Source organism: Phacochoerus africanus, chromosome 10, assembly GCF_016906955.1.
Source record: "Phacochoerus africanus isolate WHEZ1 chromosome 10, ROS_Pafr_v1, whole genome shotgun sequence".
Taxonomy (NCBI): Eukaryota; Metazoa; Chordata; class Mammalia; order Artiodactyla; family Suidae; genus Phacochoerus; species Phacochoerus africanus.
The window spans coordinates 73,748,738-73,774,408 of NC_062553.1; the positions used below are offsets into that span (position 1 = coordinate 73,748,738).

At 43.1% G+C, this 25,671-nt stretch overlaps 1 protein-coding gene across 2 annotated transcripts in view; it reads left to right on the forward strand.

Annotated features, from left to right (window-relative positions):
* The window catches only part of FRAS1 (Fraser extracellular matrix complex subunit 1), a 274,927-nt gene that overhangs the window by 179,468 nt on the left and 69,788 nt on the right, over nucleotides 1-25,671 (forward strand). For both annotated transcript variants that reach the window (XM_047798478.1, XM_047798479.1), the window contains exons 35-45: nucleotides 114-239; nucleotides 2,514-2,761; nucleotides 8,920-9,068; nucleotides 9,578-9,740; nucleotides 11,307-11,442; nucleotides 14,674-14,864; nucleotides 16,366-16,519; nucleotides 17,747-18,013; nucleotides 19,880-20,068; nucleotides 21,455-21,574; nucleotides 22,776-22,955. In XM_047798478.1, coding sequence (XP_047654434.1) covers nucleotides 114-239; nucleotides 2,514-2,761; nucleotides 8,920-9,068; nucleotides 9,578-9,740; nucleotides 11,307-11,442; nucleotides 14,674-14,864; nucleotides 16,366-16,519; nucleotides 17,747-18,013; nucleotides 19,880-20,068; nucleotides 21,455-21,574; nucleotides 22,776-22,955 — 1,923 coding nt within the window. The remainder of the gene's footprint in view (nucleotides 1-113; nucleotides 240-2,513; nucleotides 2,762-8,919; nucleotides 9,069-9,577; nucleotides 9,741-11,306; nucleotides 11,443-14,673; nucleotides 14,865-16,365; nucleotides 16,520-17,746; nucleotides 18,014-19,879; nucleotides 20,069-21,454; nucleotides 21,575-22,775; nucleotides 22,956-25,671) is intronic.

Here is a 25,671-nt window from a genome sequence, read left to right on the forward strand (position 1 = left end):
TAACCGTCAGTTACAGCATGGCTTCCAGCCTGGCCTGGGGCTGGACTGCACAACAGCATGTACAGATTTTAATGCACACATCTTCTCACCATGCTTTGTTCTCCTGCCTGCAGGATTTCAGCTGGTAGTGAGAGATACGGAGACAGCACCTGAAAACCTCTTCTTTGAGCTTCGGAAGCCTCCACAGCACGGCACACTCATGAAGTACACAGCTGGGTTCCCAGGGCCCATGGCGGCAGGTAGCCCCTTGCCCTGTCATTGGCCTGCTTGCAGGATTTCTTGCTGTACAGTCAGTTCTATGTGTTTCAGATTTTTTAAAAAAAGTAAAGCGATATTGTGGGACAAACTATAAGGACATACTTAGAGAGGAAAAAACTTGTAGTGTTTAGTCCATCAGCTGAATTATCTGGGACTTCTTTCTCTGTAACACCACGAAGACCCCAAAACTATGACACTGAATTTTCTCAAGTTGTAGGTAAAATTGGTTGATTTCTGAAACCTGGAGCGCCTGAATTTAGAACCTCATATGAGATTTTCCCATGGTCTGTTCATGGAGATAAGCTTGTCTTTCTTATTTTGGTATGGGAATCTTCACAGTATCTTAAACACTGTGACTCTGAGAGTCTAAACTGTATGTATTTCATCCATTTAAAAGGGGTGGCAACGTGACCAGCTTCCCAAAAGTCATATTTATTAGGTATTCTCTGATTATAAAAGATAATACATACCGATCTCTTAGGAAGTACAGAAAAGCTCAAAGTATACAGGCAAATCTGGTTTTGCATAGTTGGCCCTTATATATCATAGTGAATATTATCCATCAGAGCAGTCACCTTGCATTGCTGTATTCTTATTCCCACAGTCTGTACTTTCTCAAAACCTTTATATAATTCCTAATAGGCCTGTAATAATGCATTCTTCAGAATATCCCTATGGAGGGAGAGTGTCACATCTTTGACCTTGAAGGCACACTGAATTTATAAGAGCAACAAATGAATGCTTGGGAGTCACAAAGGCAGATTTATTTTTTTTTAATTTACTGAATAAAAGAGGTATCATTAAGGCAGAGTTCTCTCATCCTAAGGGAACTATGTTAGGGGCATAACAGCCATAGCCCAGTTTCTTTAACATTACACTTAGCCCATATTTGTGTAATTAACATACATGTTCTAAAGATGTTTATAAAATATTAGTTTTATTACTTTTTTTAGGCACTGTCCCACTAGTATCAGTAAATTACATTAACACAGTGTTTAAAGAGAAGGCTTAGAAGAGGAATACAAAGAAGGAATTAGGTCTTTAGTTTTATTCTATAACACCAACTATGAGTCAATAATCTGTGAAGAAATAGAGCTGACTATGACACCCGAGAAAACCAGTTTCTCAGCTGTGCTTGTGGAGTCACTTGGAGCCCTGGCACTAAGGAGCATTTTTCATAAAAAGGGTTCTGTGACCAAATAATTTTGAGAAGCCTTAATATTATATATTTAAGATTCTAAAATTCTAATAAATCCTGCTGTTTAAAACTTTTAATTTAAAAATTTGTGTAGGGAGTTCCCATTGTGTCTCGGCGATAACAAACCCGACTGGTATCCATGAGGATGCAGGTTCTATCCCCGGCCTCGCTCAGTGGGTTAAGGATCCAGCATTGCCATGAGCTGTCATGTAGGTCACAGACTTGTCTCAGATCTAGCATTGCTGTGGCTGTGGTGTAGGCTAGCAGCTGGAGCTCTGATTGGACGCCTAGCCTGGGAACGTCTGTATGCTGTGGATGCAGCCCCCAAAAGCAAAAAAATAACATAAATAAATAAATAAATAAATAAATAAATAAATAAATAAATAAAATGTTGTTTAAACCTGTTTTTCTTAAACATTTATGACCTTGAATTTTTTTTTTTTTTGTACAATACCTGTCAAGTCTGTCGTGAATTCATTTTCTAGACTTCTATAGTTTAGGTTTCTAACCTTAATTGCATTTTTCAACTTGTAAATGTTTATTTTTTAAAAAGCTTTATATTTTCAATTAAAACAAGATCTCTTACAAGTTTGTCTAGCATAATTTACTTCCTTAACTTTTCAGTAAATTTTCAGTTAACAAGATTAGATTACAGAAAGGCTATCATAAAGAATAGAAGCAGGTCCTTTAGTCTCTAGCACTAAGAGTGATGAATGGAGTTTAGAAAGGCAAATTTTGGCTCAATATGATTAAGAACCTAAAAGAAGTTAGAGCTATCTCTAGTGGAATTAGCTCCCTTGTAAAACTGTGAGCCTCCTACCTTGAGGCGTGTGGAAGGACAGGCTAAATAACCCTTTTTAAGGGTAGTGTAAAGGGAATCCCAGATTGGGTGAGAGGTTGGACTAATTAATTAGCTTCCAACTCCTAGGGTTTATGATCCTATATATACTTTGAAATCCTGAGAACAAAGGGTTATGTAAATGAAATGCATTATTCCCAGAAGTAATTGGGTTTTTTGGGTTTTTTTTTTTTTTACAATTTGTTATATTCTGGAAAGGTGACACTTTCACACATGAGGATATGGAGAAGAATGTTCTGCAGTATGTACACGATGGCTCCTCTGCCCAGGAGGACAGCATGGAGATCACAGTCACAGATGGCATCTCAGCGACAGTGGTGGAAGTGAGAGTAGAGGTGTCACAGGCCCAGGCCCGAGGGCCACGGCTGGCTGCCGGCGCCTCCCTGAGCTTGACCGTGGCTGGTAAAAGCACAGCAGTCATCACCAGGTCACACCTTGCTTACGTTGTAAGTTCTTACGTTTGTCTGTTTGTCCACCTGTATCCTCTGACTGGGCTGTCTAGAAAGCAGGGCCATGGCTGAGTATTTGGGCCGCTGGGTATGTGGCCACATAAAGAACTTTCTTCTCAACCTCCCTATCTTTCTATTCTCAGGAGTAGTTACACTCTCTTCCAGCTGCTCCCCGTGTTTTCTGAGCAGACAAGTGAAGGAGCAGAATGTGGATGAGAACACTCTGAGTATGTGTAGAGATGGGTGCTGCTCAACAGGAAACAGTGCCCACGTCAAAAAAAAAAAAAAAAAAAAAAGCCCAAGGCCCCATATTTTAAGCTCCATCAATAATATTTCAAATGGAAATTTTAGAAGCACTTACGTAGTCGATGACTAGTAGGTAGTGGTACTTCATGACCCACTTTTCTGAGAGAGGGCCCACTTTTCACCAAACTTTTTCTCAGGTCCAGTTCTAGGCAATGCTGGCAGACTCCTTTGGCAGGATTCCTGACTCATCCTTCATCCCAGGCACCAAGAGAAGCAGTGTGGTTAGAGGCCACGGGTGGATTCAGGAACTCTGGTTCCCCCCAATCTAGCCCTAATTGGATAAGTGATCCCAGAGAATTAAACTCATCTTCTTTCTTTGGCTTTACCTCTGGAGCTAAGGATAATGAGGATAATTAATTTTATTTTTTATTTATGTATGTTGTAAACAGATATGAACTCTCCATGTAAAAATAATAATGAGTATTTTTGACATATACCTTGAAAATAAGAATGACTATCTGAATGGTAATCATTCTTAGTATTGAATTTTTTCTTTGCTAATCTTAACATTTCAACCAATAACCTGGCCTTAAAAAAAAAAAATACTACATAGTTTGAAGCAATCCTTTTCTGGCCTGAAAAGTCTAGTTATACGATCTAGTCCTGAATAGTAGCATGTAAGATAAAGCACTGGCCTGGGACCAATTGCTTCGATTCCTTTTGCACAGATTTTCCCCTGAAATTGTCTTTTCTTAAATTATGGGAAACTGCATTCCATCCTGATTCTCCTCATGGGTCTAGTATAGTATCAAAACAGCTCTGATTTTATTTATTTTTTAATTGACAGGTGATTCTTGCCATAGGTTATGGTCTTTTGAATCTTATAAAACAGGAATTCATAAAAATGTATGAATACAGATTTAATCAATAGATCGCCAAGGCTTGAAAAATGTTTGACAGACCAAAATAGGATTTCAAGAGCAGTTCCTTCCCATTAACAGTGTCTTATAAGCTGCAGATCAAAATGCAAACCCATTGGCAACTGAACATGTATTTTCAGAAATTGATTGAATGTGAATTGACCCACTAGAGCAGAAAGACTCCAAAAGAATTATTCTAGCTCACTGAAAGCATGGCATATTTTAAAGCCTTAGCTAAGTTATATGCTAACTTTGTCTGTGGGTTGTGGAAGAATTTTGTACTTTGTGTCATGGGGAGGATTCTTCTAGAGGCATAGTTAGTGAGTTTGCCATGTACATCCAGAAAGGTCAGAAAAGCCATCTGAAACCCTGCTCATAAATGGAGCAGAATATTAAGGGATAGAAGCTTTACCTTAATTAGAGTATCATTACCTGCAGGAAGGTGACATGGTGTCAGGACAGACAAAAGGCAAAAATGGGATTCTGTGCAATTTGCTTGTTAATGGCAGTTTCCTAGACACAGTTTGCTGTGTACTGCAGGTAAACAAGTAGAAAAGGGATGGTATGAGTTTTAGAGTTAGAATGGGCTAATCCAAGCTCATCAATATTACTAGCATAATAACCCTTGACAAGTTACTAAACTCTCTAGGGCTCATTGTAATATGGGAGGCTGGTATAAGATTAGTCTTAAATAGCTGATAAAATTGCAATGCTCCAGCCAAAAATATAGTAATTCAAAATATGATACCATCTATAATAATATTACATAACACATATTAGGTCTAAATGTAACCAAAGATGTGTAACTTCTGGGAAAATTGATGCTATGACTGACTGCAATGAAAATCCAACATCTAAAGCTCTTGGCAAAGTTTTAGAAATAAAAGGAGAATTTACCAAAGGGCCAAGTAGTAGATCAACGGAATGATAGCATTTCTATACATAGGCGAAAAATAGCCAATAAATGTAACTAAAAAGATGATACCACTTATAATAGCATTGCAAAAGTTATATTTGTTGGACTAAATCTAACAAAAATGATGCAATGCTTCTACAGGGGAAATTGTAATACTTAATTGACAGACATTTTAAAAAGCTTGACAAGATATGCCACATTCATGAATAGGAAGATTTAGCGTCAAAAAGGTAACAGTTGCCCCACAAAGTGATCTTTCCATTTAATTGAGTTCTAATTAAAAATCCAATGAACTCTGATGATCTTAATAAGCCAGTTCTACAATGTATAAGGAACAACAGGAGTTCCTGTTGTGGTGCTGTGGTTTAAGAATCCAACTACAGCAGAGGCGCAGGTTCAATCCCCAGCCTGGCACATGGGTTAAAATGAGCCACAGAGTAGGTCACAGCTGTGGCTTGGATTTAGTCCCTGGCCCAGGAACTTCTATATGCTGTGCAGCCATAAAATGATAATAATAACAAAGGAACAACAAAGGGCCAAAATTCTGAAAATGAATGATAAGGAGGCAGGTGCTTACCCTGTCAGCTATCAAGATTCATTATAAACCTATACTATGTAAAGCAGTATAGCACTGAATTATGCTAGAGTCTAGAAACAGATCCACGCTTGGGACTAAAATATAAAATATAGAACAGATATAGCAGGCTAGATCAGTGGAAATAGGAGAAACTCTTTAAGATATAAATCCTCACAAGATTGTTATTCATATCTTAAAAAAAAAAACTAAGAACTTGTGCTATTGCCTCACCAGGACTTAAATATCATAAGCAAAATTTTACAATTCTTTGTATAGGTGAATATTTTCATGATATTGGGAAAAGGAAGAATTTCTTAAACAAGAAACAAGAAGTGCTAACTATAAAGAAAATATTGATAGAGTTGACTATGTAAAAGTTAAATTTGTGCTCCCCAAAACACACCATAAATATAAAAAACAAACAAGTTACAAATTGGAAAAAGATATTTGCAACACGCATAACCAAAAATAACAGAGAAAATATAAAAAACATCTGCAGATCAAGAAGAAAAACATAATCCATTTGAAAAATGAACAGGAGACATGAGCAGGAATTTCAGAAGAGGAATCCATAAGGCCAGTACATATAAGGAGAGACAGACAGTCACCTTTTTAGTCATCAGGAAAAGCAGATTAAAACTATATACCATTTGATACCAACCCAGCTGGCAGAAATTTAAAGTATGAAAATACCAAAGGTTGGAGAGGAAATAGATGTACAGGAGGTTCTTTGCCAGTGGAGCTGTAGATAGGAACAACCACACCCGGAGTTTGGCATTGTCTTGTGAGATCGTGAGCCTAAACCTTCCTCTCCTAGGCTCCGATCCAAGAGAAACCTTCACATGTACACAGATATACACAGGAATATATGCAAGAATGTTCACAGCAATACTATCTTTAATAGGAGTACTATTTGTAATATTGCAAAAATATTGAAACAAGACAAATGTCCATCAGCATCAACGGGATAGCAAATGCAGTATTCTTACTCTGTGGAATATTGCAGATTAACTCTAGCGCCCAAAACAACATTAATGGGTCTTAGCCGTCTGCTCTTGAGTGAAAAGAAAAATAAATCCCACAAGATGAGTGTCTAACTCCCTTTTCATAAGTTAAAAAAAAACAAAAACTAAAACTACTTTATTGTGATATATCAATCTATACTCAAAAAATTCAAGGAAATGAAAAATAAAATCCAGGGAGTTACTGTTGTGGCTCATCAGAAACAAATCCGAGTAGTATCCATGAGGATGCAGGTTCGATCCGTGACCTGGCTCAGTGGGTTAAGGATCTGGCATTGCTGCGAGCTGTGGTGTAGGTCTCAGATGAGGCTCGAATTCTGGTGTTGCTCTGGCTCTGGTGTAGACTGGCAGCTGGAGCTCTGATGGGACCACTAGCCTGGAAACTTCCATATGCTGTGTGTGTGGCCCTAAAAAAAAAAAAGTCTGGGGAGTTCCCGTCGTGGCGCAGTGGTTAACGAATCCTACTGGGAACCATGAGGTTGCGGGTTTGGTCCCTGCCCCTGCTCAGTGGGTTAACGATCCGGTGTTGCCATGAGCTGTGGTGTAGGTTGACGACGCGGCTCGGATCCCACTTTGCTGTGTCTCTGGCGTAGGCCAGTGGCTACAGCTCTGATTCGACCCCTAGCCTGGGAACCTCCATATGCCGCGGGAGCGGCCCAAGAAATAGCAAAAAGACAAAAAAAAAAAAAAAAGTGTGTGTGTGTGTGCACGCGCGCGCACACACACACACACACACACACACACACACACACACACACAAAGAAATAAGGGTGATGGTAGGCCCAGGGACAGGATAGAAGAGGAGCACCCAGGTAAATGTTAATCACCAAAGTTCTAATCCTAGTGTTGAATGGTGGGTCAATAGATGTATAAAATAATAAAAAGAAAACGAAAAAGTGAATTCAGACAAAATGGGTAAGAAGGTCTCTGAGTAGAAAATTGCATAGGAACAGTGTCTACAGTCTTAGGAAATTTTTCACCCGTGATATCTTGGATATTCCCAAACAGTAATTTTCTTTAAATTATGATGGCATTTTCAGAAAGAAAAAAAAAAATCCAGCTGATTTCACACTGTTCCAAACCCAGCAGTCATTTGAGATTTGAAAGGTGATAATAAGTCGTGCCTGACAGGGCCAGGAGCTCTGTCCTTGTCATTCATCACCATCTCGGAAGACAGCTCCTTAGAACTCAGCTGTATTTTCAAAATTCCCCCTCAGAGAGTACTTAGAGTAATATTAGGAAGTAGTGTTTTCGAAGCCTGCATGCTATATTTGATAACTCATGTAGAAAAATAGAGAAACTTTTACAGTATAAATTCAGGGGGCATTTTCTTGTGCAGCCTTAATGAATTGGTTTCCTTCCTTGCTATTGTCAAGTGGTGTGAAGAAATATGGAAAATTCTGTGATCTTGCATTGAGGCTCTGAAATGTCAACTTAAAAGGTCTGGGGTCGGCGGGGGTGGGGGAGGAAGGGGTGGACTTGAGAGCTGGCTAAAACCTGCTTCCCCAGATCACCCCTGAGCTGTGCTCACTTTCCCGATCTTATACCTCAACTAACTACACAATGAGGCCATGCAAATTTGCATGTGAAAGTACACTGGGCCATACAGTATTCATTTTCACTGTTGCTGTGGAAAGGTGTAAAGTGCCCGTGTGCTCACAGCCACCTGCTCCAAAAGATGAATGACTCAGAGAATCTTTCCAAGAAGATGTTACCTCCCTCCTAGATACTTCCAAAAATGTCCTTGAAGAGAGAAGAAATTGTTCATTAAGACGTTCAGTTATTGCCCATGTAGAAACACAGAAAGCCAATTTTCTTTCTCAATAAACAGTGCAGAGGAAGAGAAAATAAATGGTCTTTGTTAAGACTGGGCATCTTGGAAGTTGAATATCCATAGGTTTGATCCTGATAGAATGGAATCCATAAGATTTCCTAAATTCTTGTCATGTTGAATATTACACTTTAAGGTGATTCATTGGCCAATTTAAGTACTTTTCATTCTTTGTTTCACGAAATTTTTAAAAGCATTGTTATCATAGCTTATAGGGGAACTTCACCTTGTTCTAAATAGCAAACTAGTCCTAGAAACTCTAGAAGGAGTCTACAGCTGTGTTTCTAGAAGGACGACTTATTTCTGACTATGTTTTGTCCTTCACTAGATGCTTGTAATAAAAACAAAACCTTGGATGGCTCTTGTAGTAACCATAGGGCATCGCTTTGTTTTATGTCCCATACTTGAAGTGCATTTCCCACAATTATCTTGAGCTGTTCTTGAAAGAAAACATTATCAGTGAAACCCTTTAGAAGGAGTAATGACTGGGAATTTCATGTGGTTTGAAACAGTATTGCTTTATCACAAAAGGAGTTTTTTTCCATTTAGCAGAGAAGGGAGTACCTTCTCTGGTCTTTAACTACTGGAAGTATTTATTCCTGCAAATGTACATTCATGTCTTGCCTCATATTTGCCTGATTAGGATGATTCTTCCCCCGACCCAGAGATCTGGATTCAGTTAAATTCTCTGCCCATGTATGGTGCTCTCCTAAGAACCTCAGGACCTGAAGTGGAAGAACTCTCAGAGGTTTCCAATTTCACCATGGAAGACATCAACAACAAGAACATTAGGTATCAGCCACTTGGTGGTACTTGACAGAATTTTTTTTACTGTATTGAAATATGTAAGCAACTAACAGTAGGCCCCTGGAAAGGCTAGGTTGCTACTAGTCTTTTCTAAACAAAAAGTTTCACTCATCTTACTTGACCTGTCAGTGTAGCTGACCCCCCCCCCTTTTTTTTGTCTTTTTGCTTTTTCTAGGGCAGCTCCCGCGGCATATGGAGGTTCCCAGGCTAGGGGTCTAATCAGAGCTGTAGCCACCGGCCTACACCAGAGCCACAGCAACTTGGGATCCGCGCCATGTCTGCAACCTACACCACAGCTCACGGCAACGCCAGATCCTTAACCCACTGAGCAAGGCCAGGGATCGAACCCGCAACTTCATGGTTCCTAGTCAGATTCATTAACCACTGTGCCACGATGGGAACTCCACTGACCCCATGTTTAAACAAAGTCTCAGTCGTCTTACTTGACCTGTCAGCGTAGCTCATTCATTCCCTTCTTCTCTTGGCTACTATAGGTACTCAGCTGCCTTTGAGACTGGTGGTCATCTGCTTACTGACAGCTTCCACTTCTCTGTATCTGACATGGAGCACAACCGTCTGGACAATCAGAGGTTTATCATCATGATCGCGCCTGTCGAGGACCCACCCCCAGTCATTGCCTTTGCTGACCTCATCACGGTAAACAGTTCAGATCCGTGAACAGTGGGTGCTGTCGAGAGCTGGACTCGGCGGCGGGCCATGTGAATAAAGGATTTCTACCTAAACTGGCAGTCGAGTCCTCCCCCCAAAATAACGAGGCAATAGTATCAAGATATGAATCGCTGTCAATCATGAGTTTTTCAAAACGTATGGAAATAATTATATGTAGAAGATCAAAGTATCATGTCCACATTATTTAGTCAACAAATATTTATGTGCCAGACGTAAATCTCGATATCTGTAGTATTTTGTATACTGTGGTAAATGTGTATAGTCATGGGGGCAGGAATATATCTTTGAGGAGTTTATGGTCTAGTGTTTGCAGCTACTAAAACACAGGGATGTGGACAGTGTTCCCAGGTCCTGTCTTAGATCAAACTGGTATTTATCACTGTAAACAGTACAGAGGGTTCCTTGGGGTGGGGCGGACGGGGCCTTTGTAATGCATCCAAATGGCAAAGTTACTCAGACCTGAGTTCAAGGGCTGGTTCTGTTAGGATCTGAGTGACCTTGGACCAATTACGTAATCTTTATTAGCCTCAATTTCCTCATTTTTAAAATGTTACTCTTCCTGTTACATAGAAGATTGCTCTGATGATGAATAGCATAGCATTAAAAATCCCCAGCACAGTACGAGCACAGGGTTAAGTATTCCAAAAAGTTAGAGCACTCTCCTTGTTCCTGTGTACATACCAACGTGCCCAAAGCTCAGGATTCTCCTGGTTTTGTCAAGCAACTGAAAATTCCTAAAACTGAGCTGTTTCTATCTTTTTTTTTTTTTTTAGGACCATATCCGCAGCAAATTGAGCTGTTTCTAAACAGTTCTGATATGCCACCCACTTTTTTTTTCATTTCCATACTTTGGGGGAGCCATTTGGAGACCTTCCCTATTTCCAGAATCAGGGTGACCTTCCACTTTGAACCTTGTAGATCTTCCTAACAGTCATTTAGAAGTAAATGGCTTTGTATCCAGCAGCCTCACAAAAAACACCAGGCTCAGGTTGCAGAGTCAGCATACAAAACAGGGCCCTGAAGGAGAAAGGTAGCTGGAGCAACTGCTTTTACTTATACCAATTTATTTTCCTCCTTGACCGTAAGATAAGCACTCGCTTTCAGATCTGGCGAGCCCCTTCTCCCTGCACACCTGTGAACACATATAACAGGACAAATGGCACTTCTATTCCTGGTGGGAACTTCTACAGGATAGAGTAAACCTCATAGTATCAGAGGGAGGGAGGACATTGACAGAAGGAAGGCAGTCATCCTATCACTCAGCTTGTTCCAAGGTGGCTGTTTAGAAGGGGCGCAAACCAGATCCATCACTGAAGTTGTCTCGTCGTGTCTGAGTGTGGCTTGGAGAGGCGCTGAAGGCTTGCCTGGTCCAGCAGCTCGCACATTCCTCAGCTGCTCCCTAGAGGACCTGTCCCCTCAGAGGAGTGGAGTTGGCGCTGGAAAGTCACCCCAGGCAGCGCTTTTCAATTCACTTCTTTTCATTGCAGTTATGTGCAACTGCCCAAGGACTCTCTCCAATCTTTTCTTTCCCAGGTTGACGAGGGAGGGAGGACCCCCCTTTCCTTCCATCATTTCTTTGCCGCTGATGATCAGGACAACCTCCAGGGTGACACCGTCATTAAGCTAAGTGCGCTGCCCAAGTACGGCTGCATCGAGAACACGGGAACAGGTACCAGCTGTGACTGGGCTGTAGAATGTTCCAGGCCTGGGGAGAAGGCGTGGAGGGGGGTGATTGCCAGCAATTAACCTGGACCTGGAGAACCAAAGAGGAAGTGCAATCGTTTCAAAGACACAGAAGGAAGGAAAGTTTCATTTACTCAATAAAAATTGACTGAGCATTTCCTATATGCCAAGCACATTTTTAAGCACTGGGGATAAATCAGACAAAACAGACAGAAACCCCTCCCTTCATGGTGCCTGAGACCCTGGTGGAGAGGAGAGAGATTAGAAACTTAATAATGAGAAAATTTTGTTAAGATGTTAGGGCAGAAATCAGTGCACCGGGAAAAATTAGAGTGGGGTAAGGGGATTGGCAGTGCCAGCTAGAGGGGTGCAGGGGCTTGTGGATTGCACTTGGAATTGAGTGGGAAGGAAGTGAAATTTTTTTGTCCTTTCATCATGAGGCAGCTGCAGTTTAGCTGAATTGTAGCATCGTCTCAGCTGTTTCTAAGGCAATGACATGAATTGCAATGCATAGCTTTTCTCTCTGTGACCCTCTCCTCCACACCCCTTCCCCCTACCCTCTGTCCTGGCCCCACCGCCCTTGTGGTTATCACAGGGAAGGGGAGGCAAAAAGGTGGGGACCGTCCACAGGCCCCTTGAGACCACAGTGACTGGCAGTCTGGACAACTCCTGGCAGGTTACTGTGCTGCTGCCTCTGCAGCGAGATGCCTGAGTGCCAGCTCTTGACTCTAATTGATGTGCAGCTCACAGCTCCCACAGAGAGGCTGTTGACTGACAGAAGGTGTCTGTGGCCAGCATGGTGTCTGGGATGTGAGCCTGGTTACTGGAACCTCATTTAGCAGGGGGCATGTTTTCCTATAGAAAATCTTGAGTCTTTACCCCAATTTGCCTCTCAGTGTGTGCCCTTGGATTTGCTTATTGCTGAGTTAGATTTATCTCAACAAATGCTTATGCTAGATACTAGATACGGTGGATGTGAAGATGAATAAGACAGAGCCCCTGCCTCGAGTGGGAGACAGATAGAAAGACTGATAAATTACAATGACGAAAGGCCAGGGCAGGGAAGGGAGCAAAGCACTGAGAAAGTACTTGGCACAAAACAATGACTTGTGCCTGGGAAGGCAGGAAAGTCTGAGGAAGTGACATTTGAGCCAGGACTTGAAGGGTTAGTGGAAGTTGCTGTGGGTAAAGAGGAAATGGCATTGCTCACAGAGGGAAGAGCACAAGCAAAGGTGGGAATCATGAAAGCTGGTCACCCCAGCCTTCTCTTCTCTCCAGGTGGTTTCTTATTAAGCCTTTCTGACACCGCTTTATTTAACCCAGAGTGCATGCAGAGGAGTATTTCACTGCAAGAAGTACTCCAAGAGTCAACTTTCTGGCAAGCCTCAGCCTCTCTAAAAGTTGTTCTCAAATGTTAATGTGCATAAGACTCCCCTGGAGGGCCTGTGCAAACAGTTTCCTGGGCAACAACCCCAGACTTCTCCTTAGAGGAGGCTGGTGAGACCCATGCATTTGCATTTCTCATCGGCGCACAGGTGATGCCACCGCTGCTGGTCCAAGTTCTATATACAATCTAACAGCATGGAGTTCCCTTCCTTTAGTGCCAGCACAACCAGGCCAGGGCCAGAGCCCGCCTGGGTCACCTCTCCAGCATCACTGTGTGCCAGCGCAATGCAGGAATAGCTGTTCATCATGGTAACCCACAAGCATCAAGAACCGGTCTAAGTTGCACATAGTAGGTCTTGTTTAAGAAGGCAAGGAACCACATTAATGATCTACATGAAAAAAAATAGAAGCTGTGATTTTTTTAAATTGAAGGGACTGGTGCTAAAAGTTTCAGTGACAAAGTCACTCATTGAGTAGCTTGTTTTCTAATGACAGAAAAGGTCCTTATTCTATTTGAGAATATTTTTAAGCATCATTTACTTAGGCTATTTTTGACCCAAATAAAGAAACCATATTTCTTATATTTACAGTGATCAATGAAAGAGATAAAGCTTCTGGAAACCCTGACCCATATGGTCCAAGTTCCATACGCAATCTAACGGCATGGAGTCCCTGCCCCCCCCCCCTTTAGTGCCAGCCCTAAAGAATATGCCCTAGGAATTGTCAGATCACTGGTCACTTAGACTCCTCTATGCTTCTGGTGTCAAAAGGAATTAAATCTGAAGGGTCACATTTAAGAAAACCCATGTTATTTAAAAAAAAAAGAATATTTGTCTTGAGTTCTCATTTTAAATAAATTATAAATAAAACATTTTCATTCCTGATCTTTCCATTGGGAGGTCCACAAAAAATGACCCTGTCTGCAATCCAAGAAGTCAATGGTCTTTTGAATTTACAACCTAATCTTTGCAAAGGACCATGAAAGAGGGAAAGAGAAAGCCTGTTGCTTTCAGATCTTCTGTCTACACTTTTCTTTGTTGATGTGTATCCAGGGAATGTTTGAAGACACAGGGGCTTCTTTTTTCTCATCTCTTTAGAAGAAAATGTAACCATTTAAAATCAATCCATCAGAGAGACTTAGAGCAAGTAAGAGACAAGTCATCCGTCATTTAGACAGTGCTTACTCTTCCCCTTGGCCTTTTGGGTTGAGATGAAAAGAAGAGTTGACCAGAGCCAGCACTTTCCCTGGAGCTCTGAATGCTGCTTGAGCATCTCAGTACCTGAAAGACACCTGAGGTCTGGATGATCCCCGAGCATTGCAGTAGCCCTGGCACCATCCCAGGGGTTGAGCACGGGCCCCTGCAGAGGTTTCCTGGAGGAACTGAATAGTCCAGTGAAACATGTTTCAGGAGATGTTTCCTAGGTGAAAAAAAAGATATACAGTTAATTTTTTCTTGTGTAGAGAAAGCAGCTTTCTCTTGAAGAGTGCTTTGAAATCTGAAAGCTTAAGATAAAACCTTTGCTACTGTGTCAATGCTTGCCCCAGGACTTATGTTATCAAAGATTTCTAACAGAGTAACCACTGATATCCTATATGAAATAATAACAGTTTGAGTACTTTCATGCATATTATCTCCTTTGATTCTCATTTGTAGAAGAGAAATAGTGGGGAGACTGGGATCCCACCCTGAGTCTTCCAATTCCACTCTCCCACCTTCATTCGTAAACATATTTTCTTCTTTTGTCCATAATACTCTCATGCTTTCTCATTCAGCCCAGTGAGTGGGAATTGATGGATCAAGGTCAAAGTTCCCTCTTGCTGTTGGTGCAGGTGATCGATTTGGCCCTGGAACTACCAGTGACCTGGAGGCATCATTCCCTATTCAAGATGTCCTGGAAAACTGCATTTACTACTTTCAGAGTGTTCATGAAGGCATTGAGCCAACCCATGATATTTTCAGTTTTTACGTAAGTGACGGAAGCAGTCGATCTGAAATCCAGAGCATCAACATCACCATCGAGGTAAAGATTTTGGAAGTTGGGAAACTTCGACCTTTGGCCACCATACCCCTCCCCATCACCAGATAGCTTTATATGAAATCAAAAACAAAGAAAATTGGGTCTGACCTTCGATTTTAAAGGGCCATCTAAAAAAATATAACTCTCACCTTTAGGAAACTTGTAGAATTAAGGCTGGCATTTGGGGATGGTCTGACTTGGAAATCTGAATTTCCCTTTCAGGGTAAAATCAATCTGTTCTATGTGAAAACAGTTTGTGAGGGTCAGACAGAGGCACCTTTGCCAGTGTCATATTAGGTGAAGAATAACATATGCTTATTTTTCCCTGAAATTATTGCATAGGTTCTATGTCCACACTTGCCTTTTCTTATGTTTCAGTGCATTTATTCATTACATTGTAACTGTAAAGAAATGTGTTCCTTGATGCTGTATTTATTCTCGTTTGAGCAACTACATAAGCTTATTCTGTCACCCCAGGGAGAGAGAGAGAGAAAAGATAAAACTCAGAATGGAATGCTCTGTGCCTTGAGAAAATAAAACCTGGTACCCTCAGCACTCTTCGGGGACAGTGGTGGAGGGGGGCTGACACGGGGTCGGGGGAAGGTCAGGGATACAGCTTTAGACACCCACGCTTTCAAATATGTGTCCTTTTACAGGTACTGTGATATGCTAAAGGCTCTAAGGCCGTTCTGATTTCAAATAATGTGTCTTTTTATCCCCCAAACATATTTGTAGTTGTCTAACCACAGTGTCCATATTTTTGGTCTGGAAGCTGTCATCCTTGTACCTGGAAAATAATCTGAAATATCCATCAGTGTCTTTTCAAGGGGACATCTGGTTTGTATGAGCTGCTCTCCTCTCAAACTAACCATTTTGATTGGGAGTTAAAGACAGCAATACATTAGACACAAACTACTATACCTAAAATAGAGACGCAGCAAAGATTTACTCTATAATACAGGGAACTATAGTCAATATCTTGTAATGACTTATAATGGAAAAAATCTGAAATACATACATACGCACACATATATGTATTTTTTTTAAAAAAGAGATTCGATTATACATATATATTATCTCTCTCTCTCTCTCTCTTTTTTCTTTTTTTTTTTTTTTTGTCACCCTGTGGCTTATGGACTTCCCAGGCTAGGGATAAGATCCAAGCTGCAGTCGAGACCTAAGCCACAGCTTTGACAATGCCACTGTGCCAGGCCAGAGATCGAACCTACATCCTAGTGCTCCCAAGGCGCCACCAATCCCATTGTGCCACAGCGGGAACTCCTGTAACTAAATCTCTTGACCGTACACCTGAACCTAACACAATAGTATAAATCAACTGTACTTCAGTAAACACATAGCTGAATACTAATAAAATTAATAATGAAAGACAATGACACCTTAAATCCTTCTTGATGTGCTGGTATTACTTTCTCTGAATACCATGCATTATTTTTTTCTTCTGACACCAGTATCTGTGAGACCTAACGTTTTATGCTTTAATCAGAGGAAGAACGACGAGCCTCCCAGGATGACTCTGAGGCCCCTTGGTGTGCAGCTACCATCGGGAGCCGTGATAAGCAATGCTTCTCTGAGCCTGCAAGACCTGGACACTCCAGATAATGAGCTGATTTTTGTACTGACAAAAAAGCCTGGCCACGGTAGGACACAACTGCTATGGGAAGCTTCTTAATTGAGGTGCCCGATGGGTTGTTAGAATAAACACATAGATTTCAGCTGATCATTCCTCTGCCTTGCCTGCGTATAGTCCATTTTTGCATCAAAGCATAATCAAATTCACAGCTAGCTAATATTCTTTGGGGTCACAGTAGATGCTGGTTGCTCTCAAAGCCCGAATCCTGGGTAATTTTGTCAGTGAAATTCAATTTCAGCTGTTTTCTTGCTTTCTTATATAACTGCAGGCAAAAACAAGTTTTCAGAATCTGCACATCCTCTTTGCAGAGTAGGTATCATTGCTTGATAATCCTGGGCCATTTCACGCAAGGAACAGCGTAGCAGCCTTGTAATTAATTACGAAAGGTGTTCACTTCAGGATAGAGGTGTGGTAGACATCTTTATGAGCTTATTCCTTTTGCAAAGAAAGCACTTTTCCTGATTAAACCAGAGATTTAAAAAAAAAAAAAAAACCCACCATGAGAATCTTCCGCCTACTTCTTCCCCTGGTATTAACTAAAGCTCTGGAATTTTCATCTCCCAAGTGCAGTCCTAGTCCATCCTAATGGTTGTTGGTCTTTTAAAGATGAATGGTTGCTGTCAATGGAGAGTTAGCAGGAGATGCTGTTGGCCATTGCATTTTAGCCTGACTTCATCCACTTTCACTTTCTTTAATGAAGCACTTGAAACTGTCCCACTGCAGCATACCTGACTCTTAAAAACAGAGAAATATGCCTCAGCCCAAAGATGCTTAGTGTCTTTCTGAATTTAAAAGGATTTTAAAACCTACTCCTCTCTCCCATCCCAGATGCCCTAAGAGGTAGGCAGTGAGTGAGGAGTACTTTATTTTCACCTTGCAGAAGGGAAAATAAGGCTTAGCTAATGAAGTGAGTTCGAATTCACGGAGAGAAATTTGATTCCTAAGCCACTGTGTTACCATCTCCAGCCGTGTCTCTTTAAGAGATTTTTAACCAGGAAAAGCGGAGCTTGATCTTCTTTATTTGGAGATGAGGCCATGAAGCAGCACCTTGTGCTTCTGTATAAAATGCGGAGTTGTTGGTCATTTATGTCTGTGCCACCCAGAGCCTCTGAAGTGCTTGACGTCCTACTCAGGCTCAACGCGGTTGACAAAATCAGACAATATTTTGGTGTCATATCTACTCTACCATTGTTTCTTTCTTCTTCTTTTTTTTTTTTTTAACTTCCTTCCTCAGGTCATCTACTGCTGAGGCAGACTGCTTCTGAGCCTCTGGAGAATGGGAAGATTTTGGCCCAGGGCTCCTCCTTCACCTACCAGGATGTCCTGGCCGGGCTGGTTGGGTACATGCCAGCGGGTCCCAGTGTGGCAGTGGATGAGTTCCAGTTCTCCCTCACTGATGGCCTCCACATGGACACAGGGAGGCTGGAGATATACACAGAGCTGCTGCCCACAGGGGACCCCCTCCACTTGGCTGTAAACCGAGGCCTCCAGCTCTTGGCAGGTACCACGGGGATGGAAGAGAGTGGCTGTGACTTCTCCATTGCTGGTGTGCAGTACTTCCTTCCCCGTCAGCTCCCAGGGAGGGTCTTGAACTGGGTGTGCAGAATTTGGGGAGGCTAGTGTTGGGAAGAACCATTGTTTGGGGGACACTAAGAGTTGTGAATGACAACTGTGAATCTCTGACATTCTTTGGACCAGATGCCCCTGTCGGTGAATTTGAGAAAAACTTGAGAAGTGTTTGTAATATTTCCAGGGTCCTCAAAAATCTTAATTTATCTAACTACTCATGGGCCCTGGAGTCTTTGAACATTGCCACTGCCCACCCAGCCTCGCAGAAATAGAACGAAACCAAACAAAATCTGGCCAGATTTTCAAGATGTTTATTAAAAAAGAAAAAGCCTTGAGGGGGAATTAAGAAGTCATCATGCACCAAGAGAGATTATGCAGATAATTGAGAACCAGTAGATATGGTGTTCCAGGTCTCATGTGCACGGTTTTGCCCAAGGCTCAGCCACACTGAAGGACCTGCGACAAATGTCAGTCTTGGAGTCAGTTTGCAGTAGAGAGTTCCTTAATTAGCGAGTGGGCCTTTTACCCACAGAGCTTCTAGATCTTACTGGAGTTCCGTTACTCATCTTGTCTTAATTTTACAAGTATTTGTAGTGACAAATATATGCTATAACGATATTTGAAAATTTGGAGATTCCCAAAGGTCCCAGGTACTAGGTCTGGGATTTAACTTTAGCCTCTTTACAAGCTGATAAGTTAGCCAGTTACTGTTTCATAGATGCTGGGAGAAGACCCGAGATTCCTTGGTCAGAGACAATGTATTTTGTGACAGCACAGCCGGCAGCATCACTACCAGCAAGTTTGCATTGATTGGAGGTGGTGATGGCAGCCAAGTAGATGGGGGTGCCGCAGAGGGCCCAGATGAATGCCCTTGTGTGCATGGGATGCACTGCAGAAGGGGAATGCTGAGCTTGGGGGACTCCCCAGGTTATTGCAATGACAAGCAAGCCTGATCTTTGTCCCAGAGGAGGATGTCATCTCCTCAGGGTTGCTTGCTGAGAATGGCCTGGGTAATGAGTGAGCACCCTTGCATTTGTGGCGTTCTCCAGCAAGAATGTGCAGGGGTGCACAGGGCCCCTGGTGGGCGGCCACTTCCAACAGCGGAGTGTACTCTACACAAGTGACTAGGACCCACCTGATCAGAATTTACGATTTTTAACATGAGGAAATGGCTGGAGAGGAAAGCAAGGGGGAAGGAAGGCCCTGAGAGGAGGTGTTTGCTGGGAGACAGTGCCTTGCCTCCGTCCCCAAGACCCATGCCTCCTTCCGGAGCCAGGCTCCAGGTCTCCCTGCTCTGCAACCCTCACCACATCCTCTGTCTTGAGAAACAGTGATTCTGACTGTTCTGTCTCAGGTCACAACCAGATGTGTTTGCAAGTTTATGGAAAGCTGTTTTTTTTTTATGGTTTGGTGATCCTTACAACATAAATAAATCCGGGCCAAGCAGGTTTCATCATAGATCTGGGAGTCATTTACATTGTAGAGCTAGGAGTTATTACATAGATCCAGGTACGGTGGGAAAGGTCACGGGAGTAGAGCAAGCATAGGCAGAGTGAAAATGGACCAGAAGAGAAAAGGGGCTCAGATCTAAACACAAGGGATGATTAGCAAATTGGGAGGGTGAGACTATGCACTTAGGGGAATTAAAATTTATTCAGCTGGAAATAGAAGTGTAAGCTGCCCGTACTTCCTTAGACAGAGAATGTGGGATAATTTAGTCTCTAGCCTCCTAAAGCCATCTGACATCCTATCAAAGGCAGTGGTGGGGAACAACCTCGTCTCTCCGGTTCTCTTCCAGGGTCCGTAGCACCCATCACAGAACAGCACTTGAAAGTGACAGATACTGACTCAGATGACCGTCAGGTGACATACATCTTGAAGGAGGATCCTGGTGCAGGGCGCCTACAGATGCTAAAGCAGGACGACCTGGCGCACATCTCCGTTAAAGGCCCCATCCAAAGTTTCACCCAGGCTGACCTCAGCCAAGGTCAGCTGCTTCCCTTCTGCCCACGCACACGTCCAGAGACGCCACCCTCGGTAGCCTATGACAGCCAACTGCACACTTGTGTTTTGAATGAAGAGCTGAGTTATAGCTTCATTTATTCTTTCTTGTCTCCTCAGTTTTGGGGTTTTTAAAAAACTATCCTTCTTAGCTAAAATGTGTTCATGCTTTCAAAGAACCCTGATGAAATCGGGGGCAGTTAGAGAGGGAAAAAATCCTTTAGATTTCCTGTGATGCTAACAAGTGTGTGTGAGCAAGAAAGAAAGAAAAGAGAGGTGAATTGGGATGGATTAAGGTGAAAATTATGTCTGCCTTAGGTGGACAATTTATATCCCTTTCTAGCTCCCCAAAGAGCGCAAGTTAATGAACTAAGCAAAATGGAAGGGCATAAATCGGAGGTGCCTGAGGGAGCTTACATAGCTCATCCCTCCTCCAGGAAATGCTGATGTAATGTGAAGGCAGAAATGTTAAATGCTACGTAGTTACTGTGCAGAGCTTTCGGGGGTAAAAAGCCACAGCTTGGCGGGGGTGGGGAGGGGACACAATCCAGCATCTTGTGATGATGTGTAATTCCATGTAGAGGTGGAAACATGCCCCCCGAGGAGCAGAATAAAGTCCAGTCTGCACTAACACCTGCAGTGGATTGCACCCAAAGTCTCATTGGACCTGTCCGTACTTTAGTGAGGGGAGAGGAGTCAGTCCTTAACTATCCCCTGACTCGGTGTCCCTTTTTACAGTATGAGAGCAGGCTCCTCTTCCTAGAGGTGTGGTTGTAGTCACATTGCTGGGTGCTTCCAAGTGACATGCAGGTTAAGAAAACGGTAATGTATTGCATTTTTCCCTTTGGATGCATTTGACTTCCAGGTAGAGCTTGTTTATTTTGCTCATCTGGTTCTTTGTTGGCTGGGTATATCCCATATGGTTCCTAAAATGATGTGATTCTGTGCTGGGAACTGGGAGGGCCACTTCTGGGAGGATGTGGCTGAGCTGTCTGTCCTCTTGTCCCGTGACATGGATATATAACAGGGTCACACGTGCACATTTTCCCCGTGGGCAGTTTCGCTGATGTCGGTATTCACAAGATTTCCTGGCGTCTTCCATGGACGCTGAGCCCCAACTGCAAGCAATGCGACTTGCTTCTTGGGCTGATTTTTATCATTGCGAGGGTGGGCATTGATGATGCAGGAGTTGCTAGTGGGAGATGAAAGGGAGGACATGAAAATATCAGATTAAAATGTCAAAAGCACTGTCACCGTGAGAGGGGGCGAATTGATTCATTGGTGTGAATACCAGTGGAGTTCTCACGTGACATTCAGAAATAAGGGCAGAAAGCACTAATAGCCTGTTCGGATTTTCTTGTCCTTTTTACAGGCCACGTGGAATACCATCATGGAAAAGGAGAATCTGGTGGGAGCTTTGCTTTTAAATTTGATGTGGTGGATGGAGACGGCAACAAATTGGTTGGCCAGTCATTTTCCATTAGTGTTTTGGGTAAGGGGCCCTTGGGTCTCTAAACCTCCTCCGACAGTTCTGAGGCTGTGTGACTCGTGCCACGCTCCCCTTGACGCTCAGCCTTTCCTTGAGTGGCTGGTGCAGAAATAGGGATCCTGTACCCCTGTGTGCAGTTGCGGTTCCCTGACGGTCTCTTTAGCAGACAGGCCTGAGGACTATTTTGATCTTACCGCTGAACACCAGGCCCAGAAATGAAAACAGGACGCTGAAAATGATCCCATTCAAATCATTCTCTCCTTTTGTTAATAGCAAATTTTATTAAAAATTTGCTTTTATTAAAGTATAGTTGATTTACACTGTAAGGGAGTTCCCATCATGGCTCAACGGTTAGCGAACCCAACTAGCATCCATGAGGACGAGGGTTCAATCCCTGGCCTCGCTCAGTGGGTTAAGGATCTGGCATTGCTGTGAGCTGTGGTGTAGGTCGCAGACCCAGCTTGGATCCTGAGTTGCTGTGGCTCTGGCATAGACTGGCGGCTCCACCTCCGATTGGACCCCCCTAGCCTGAGAACCTCCATATGCTGTATCTATGGTTCTAAAAAGGCCCTCCCCAAAAGTGTGAATTTCTGCTGTATAGCAAAGTGATTCAGTTATTTATATTATACATTTATACATTATTTTTAAAAATTTCTTAACGTGTAGTTGATTTACAATGTTCTGTCAATTTCTGCTGTGCAACAAAGTGATTCAGTTATATGTGTATATATATATATATATATATGCATACATATACACACACACACATATGCGTTCTTTTTTATATTTTTTCCATTATAGTTTATCTCAAGATACGAATGTCGTTCCCTACACTGTACAATAGGACCTTGTTGTTAATCTATTTTATATAGAGTAGTTTGTATTTGGAATTAGCAGCTACAATTCTAATAATTCTGCTAATTCCAAACTCCTAATTTATCCCTGCCCAGCTGCCTCTCCCCTTTGGTAACCATAAGTCAGTTTCCTATGTCTGTGAGTCTGTTTCTTTTTTTTGTACATAAATTCATTTGCATCATATTTTAGATGCACATATAAGTGATATCATTTATTTGTCTTTCTCTGTCTGACTCATTTCACTTAGTATGAGAATCTCTAGTTGCATCCACATTGCTGCAAATGGTATTATTTTGTTCTTTTTTATGGCTGAGTAGTATTCCCAAATTATTCTTTCTGATATTTTCAGAAGACAAATCCCCACCAGTCATCACTGTGAATAAAGGGCTGGTCTTGGATGAAAACTCAGTGAAGAAAATCACCACTCTGCAGCTCTCTGCCACTGACAAGGAGACAAAGCCTGCAGAACTGATCTACACAATCATGCGACAGCCCCAGCTGGGCCACCTGGAACACACAGCATCACCAGGTAAACCCATCATCTGAGTCCAACAAAACGAAAGGTGGGATTTAGTAGGTGCTTGGGGCAGCCACAGCATATGTACCCATTCACCTCACTTTGTTAGTGTTTGTTTTTGGCCTCACTAGTTCCGTCCATGACATACCACCTTGCATTAGATTTAGCGCACAGTAGGTGCTCAATAATTCCTTGCTAGAAAATGAATTAAAAATTACAATTTGATGGAAACAATCTGGTCTCCATGACTAGAGTTCAACAAATAGCAAGTGAATATGCATATTGAGTGAGGTTCCAGTTTAGCTGCTATAGAGGAAAAAAAAAAGATAAAAGAGACACAGGCCTCATCCTTCAGAGGTCTCTCTCCTGGTTGAGAGAAGGAATCTCTGCATAGACCCATATGTAAGGGAGTGTAAGGGGGAATATGGCAGGCATTTTCGGAACTGTTTAAACCTGGTATCATAGGAGTTTGAAAGCAGAAGAGGCTCCGTCGGGCGGGAGGTGCACAGAGGTGGCATTTAAGGATGCCCTTGCAAGGTAGGATTTGGGCAGTCAGGAAGTGTGTTATTTCCAGAGACAGAACAACACCGTGGACACCTTCAGAAAATTATGAGTGGGCCCCTTGCACTAAAGCATATACCCTGAAAATAGTAGAAGGAGGGGCTCGTGGGTAGATTGAGACTTTATGGAGTGTCTTCGACGTGGCCATCAGTAAGCCCTGTTTGATTCAATAGGCAACAGAGAGTCACAGCAGAATCTTGAACAGGGAAGATTCATCTAGTGGCCAACAGGATGAACTGAAAGAAAGAAAGAAAAAGGGGCAGTGACAGTGGATAGGAAGGTTTGTGTTTGACCAGATAGGAGCTAGTGAGGCTTCACCTGGAAGGGCAGCAGTGGGAATGGTTAGATGAGAATAGTATCAGAGATAATATTTAGTCCTCAGAAGTATTCAGTCAAAAAGAGATGGTGGAAGGAAGGGAGGAAGGAAGGAAGGAGTTAATTTCAGGGGAGAACCTGTAGAACTTGGCATCTTGAATGGATGCGAGGGACAAGAGATATTTGCTGAACAAACAATCTCAAGGTAGAATTGTCTTTCCTTTGTACATCACAGAAATAGTCTCAGCTTGCAGGAAATTTAGATCACTGGTTTTCTTTGGATTTTAGGTTACAGATTCTTCATTCCTTTAACCAGGCAAATAGCAACACAGCAGAAGTACTTGCCCTAATGCAGGGAGTCAGACAGTAAACAAACAAGCAAGCAAATGTATCATATGCCAGTGGGGTGAAATAAGGGCATTCCTGGGGTGCAAGGAGCAAGGAGGCAAGGGAGGGCCTCCCTAAGAATAACAGAACGTTTAAGCAGAGAAGAGAAGAAAGTGAGGGAGCCAGCCCCGCCGACATATAAGGAAAGGGGATCAGCGAGTGTCAGCATCCTCCATGGGATCAAGCAGGAGCATCACGTTCCAGAGGCAGCAAGGAGACCAGTGTGTCTGGGACAGAGGCAGGGAGGGAGGGAGAGAGAGGGGGTGAATGAGTTGGAAGGTGATGCAGTGGAGATGGTGAGGGAGATGGACCATGTCTGGGTCCAGGGTGACCTCGGAGGAGGGTGTGTCATGTGTGGTAGGAAGGCAGAAGGAAGCTTGGACAGATTGGCCAAAATTCCTCCTGCAAATTAAAGCCCGGAGCCCTCCCCTTTTGTCCCGAAGGCTCCTGGGGGAAGCATGCAGATCCGCACTCCCAAGACCTTGGCTGCAGGAGATAGTTGATAACTAATTCATGAGCTAATTGCTTCTGCCAGAATTCTGTCAGGTTGCTGATTGTATCTCTCCAAAGATGAAAGGGCAGACTCTGGGCCATCGTGTTGGGCAGCTGCACCCACACCGCTCAGAGCTCCAAACGGCTTGGGGCTTCATGCAAGGCACTGCCAGCTGCCAGTGAGTCACAGCCCCCACTCTTCTCCGACCCCAGGCTGTGTGTCCTGTATGAGGCTGCCCCATGTATAGCCTCAGCCTTCAGTAGGCTTAAATCCTGGATGCCAGGACCAGGCCAGCCCGCTCAGGAGCCCCTCAGAGGGGATCGCACGCCTCCCTCCTCTTGGAAAGCAGCCTCCCCAAACAGAGGGAGGGGCCCTTCCCTCACCTGCCCTTTCCCATGGGGCTTGGCTTCCTGATCTGCATTCTCTCCCACCCCCTCCAGTGCTTCTCCATCCCCCTGTTTCCAGAAATTCCAAGCAGACCAGACAGGAAGATCCTTATTCCCAGGAGCCCCTCTCCATTCCTAATGCAGCAGGGCTGCCCTGCCCCCCACACCACTAGCCCCACACCAAATCCTTTCTGTAGCATTGAGGTGGCATTTTATCCTTCCCTGTGTCCCCTGACTATGAGTTTGATTCTTTTTAATTTTCTTATTTTTAGGGCCACACCCACAGCAAATGGAAGTTCCCAGGCTGAGGCCAAATTGCAGTCGCAGCTGCCGGCCTATGCCACAGCCACAGCCACGTGGGATCCGAGCCACGTCTGTGACCTACACAACAGCTCACCGCAACACCAGATCCTTAACCCACTGAGCGAGGCCAGGAATCAAACCCACATCCTCATGGGTTCTTAACCCGCTAAGCCGCAACGGGAACTCTGATTTGATTCTTTTTAAATGTCAAAGGTTCCCTTTTAAAGAAGTCCATGTTGATTAGTGATCATCCTCCCTGAAGGCATCTGGCGGCAGCTTAGAG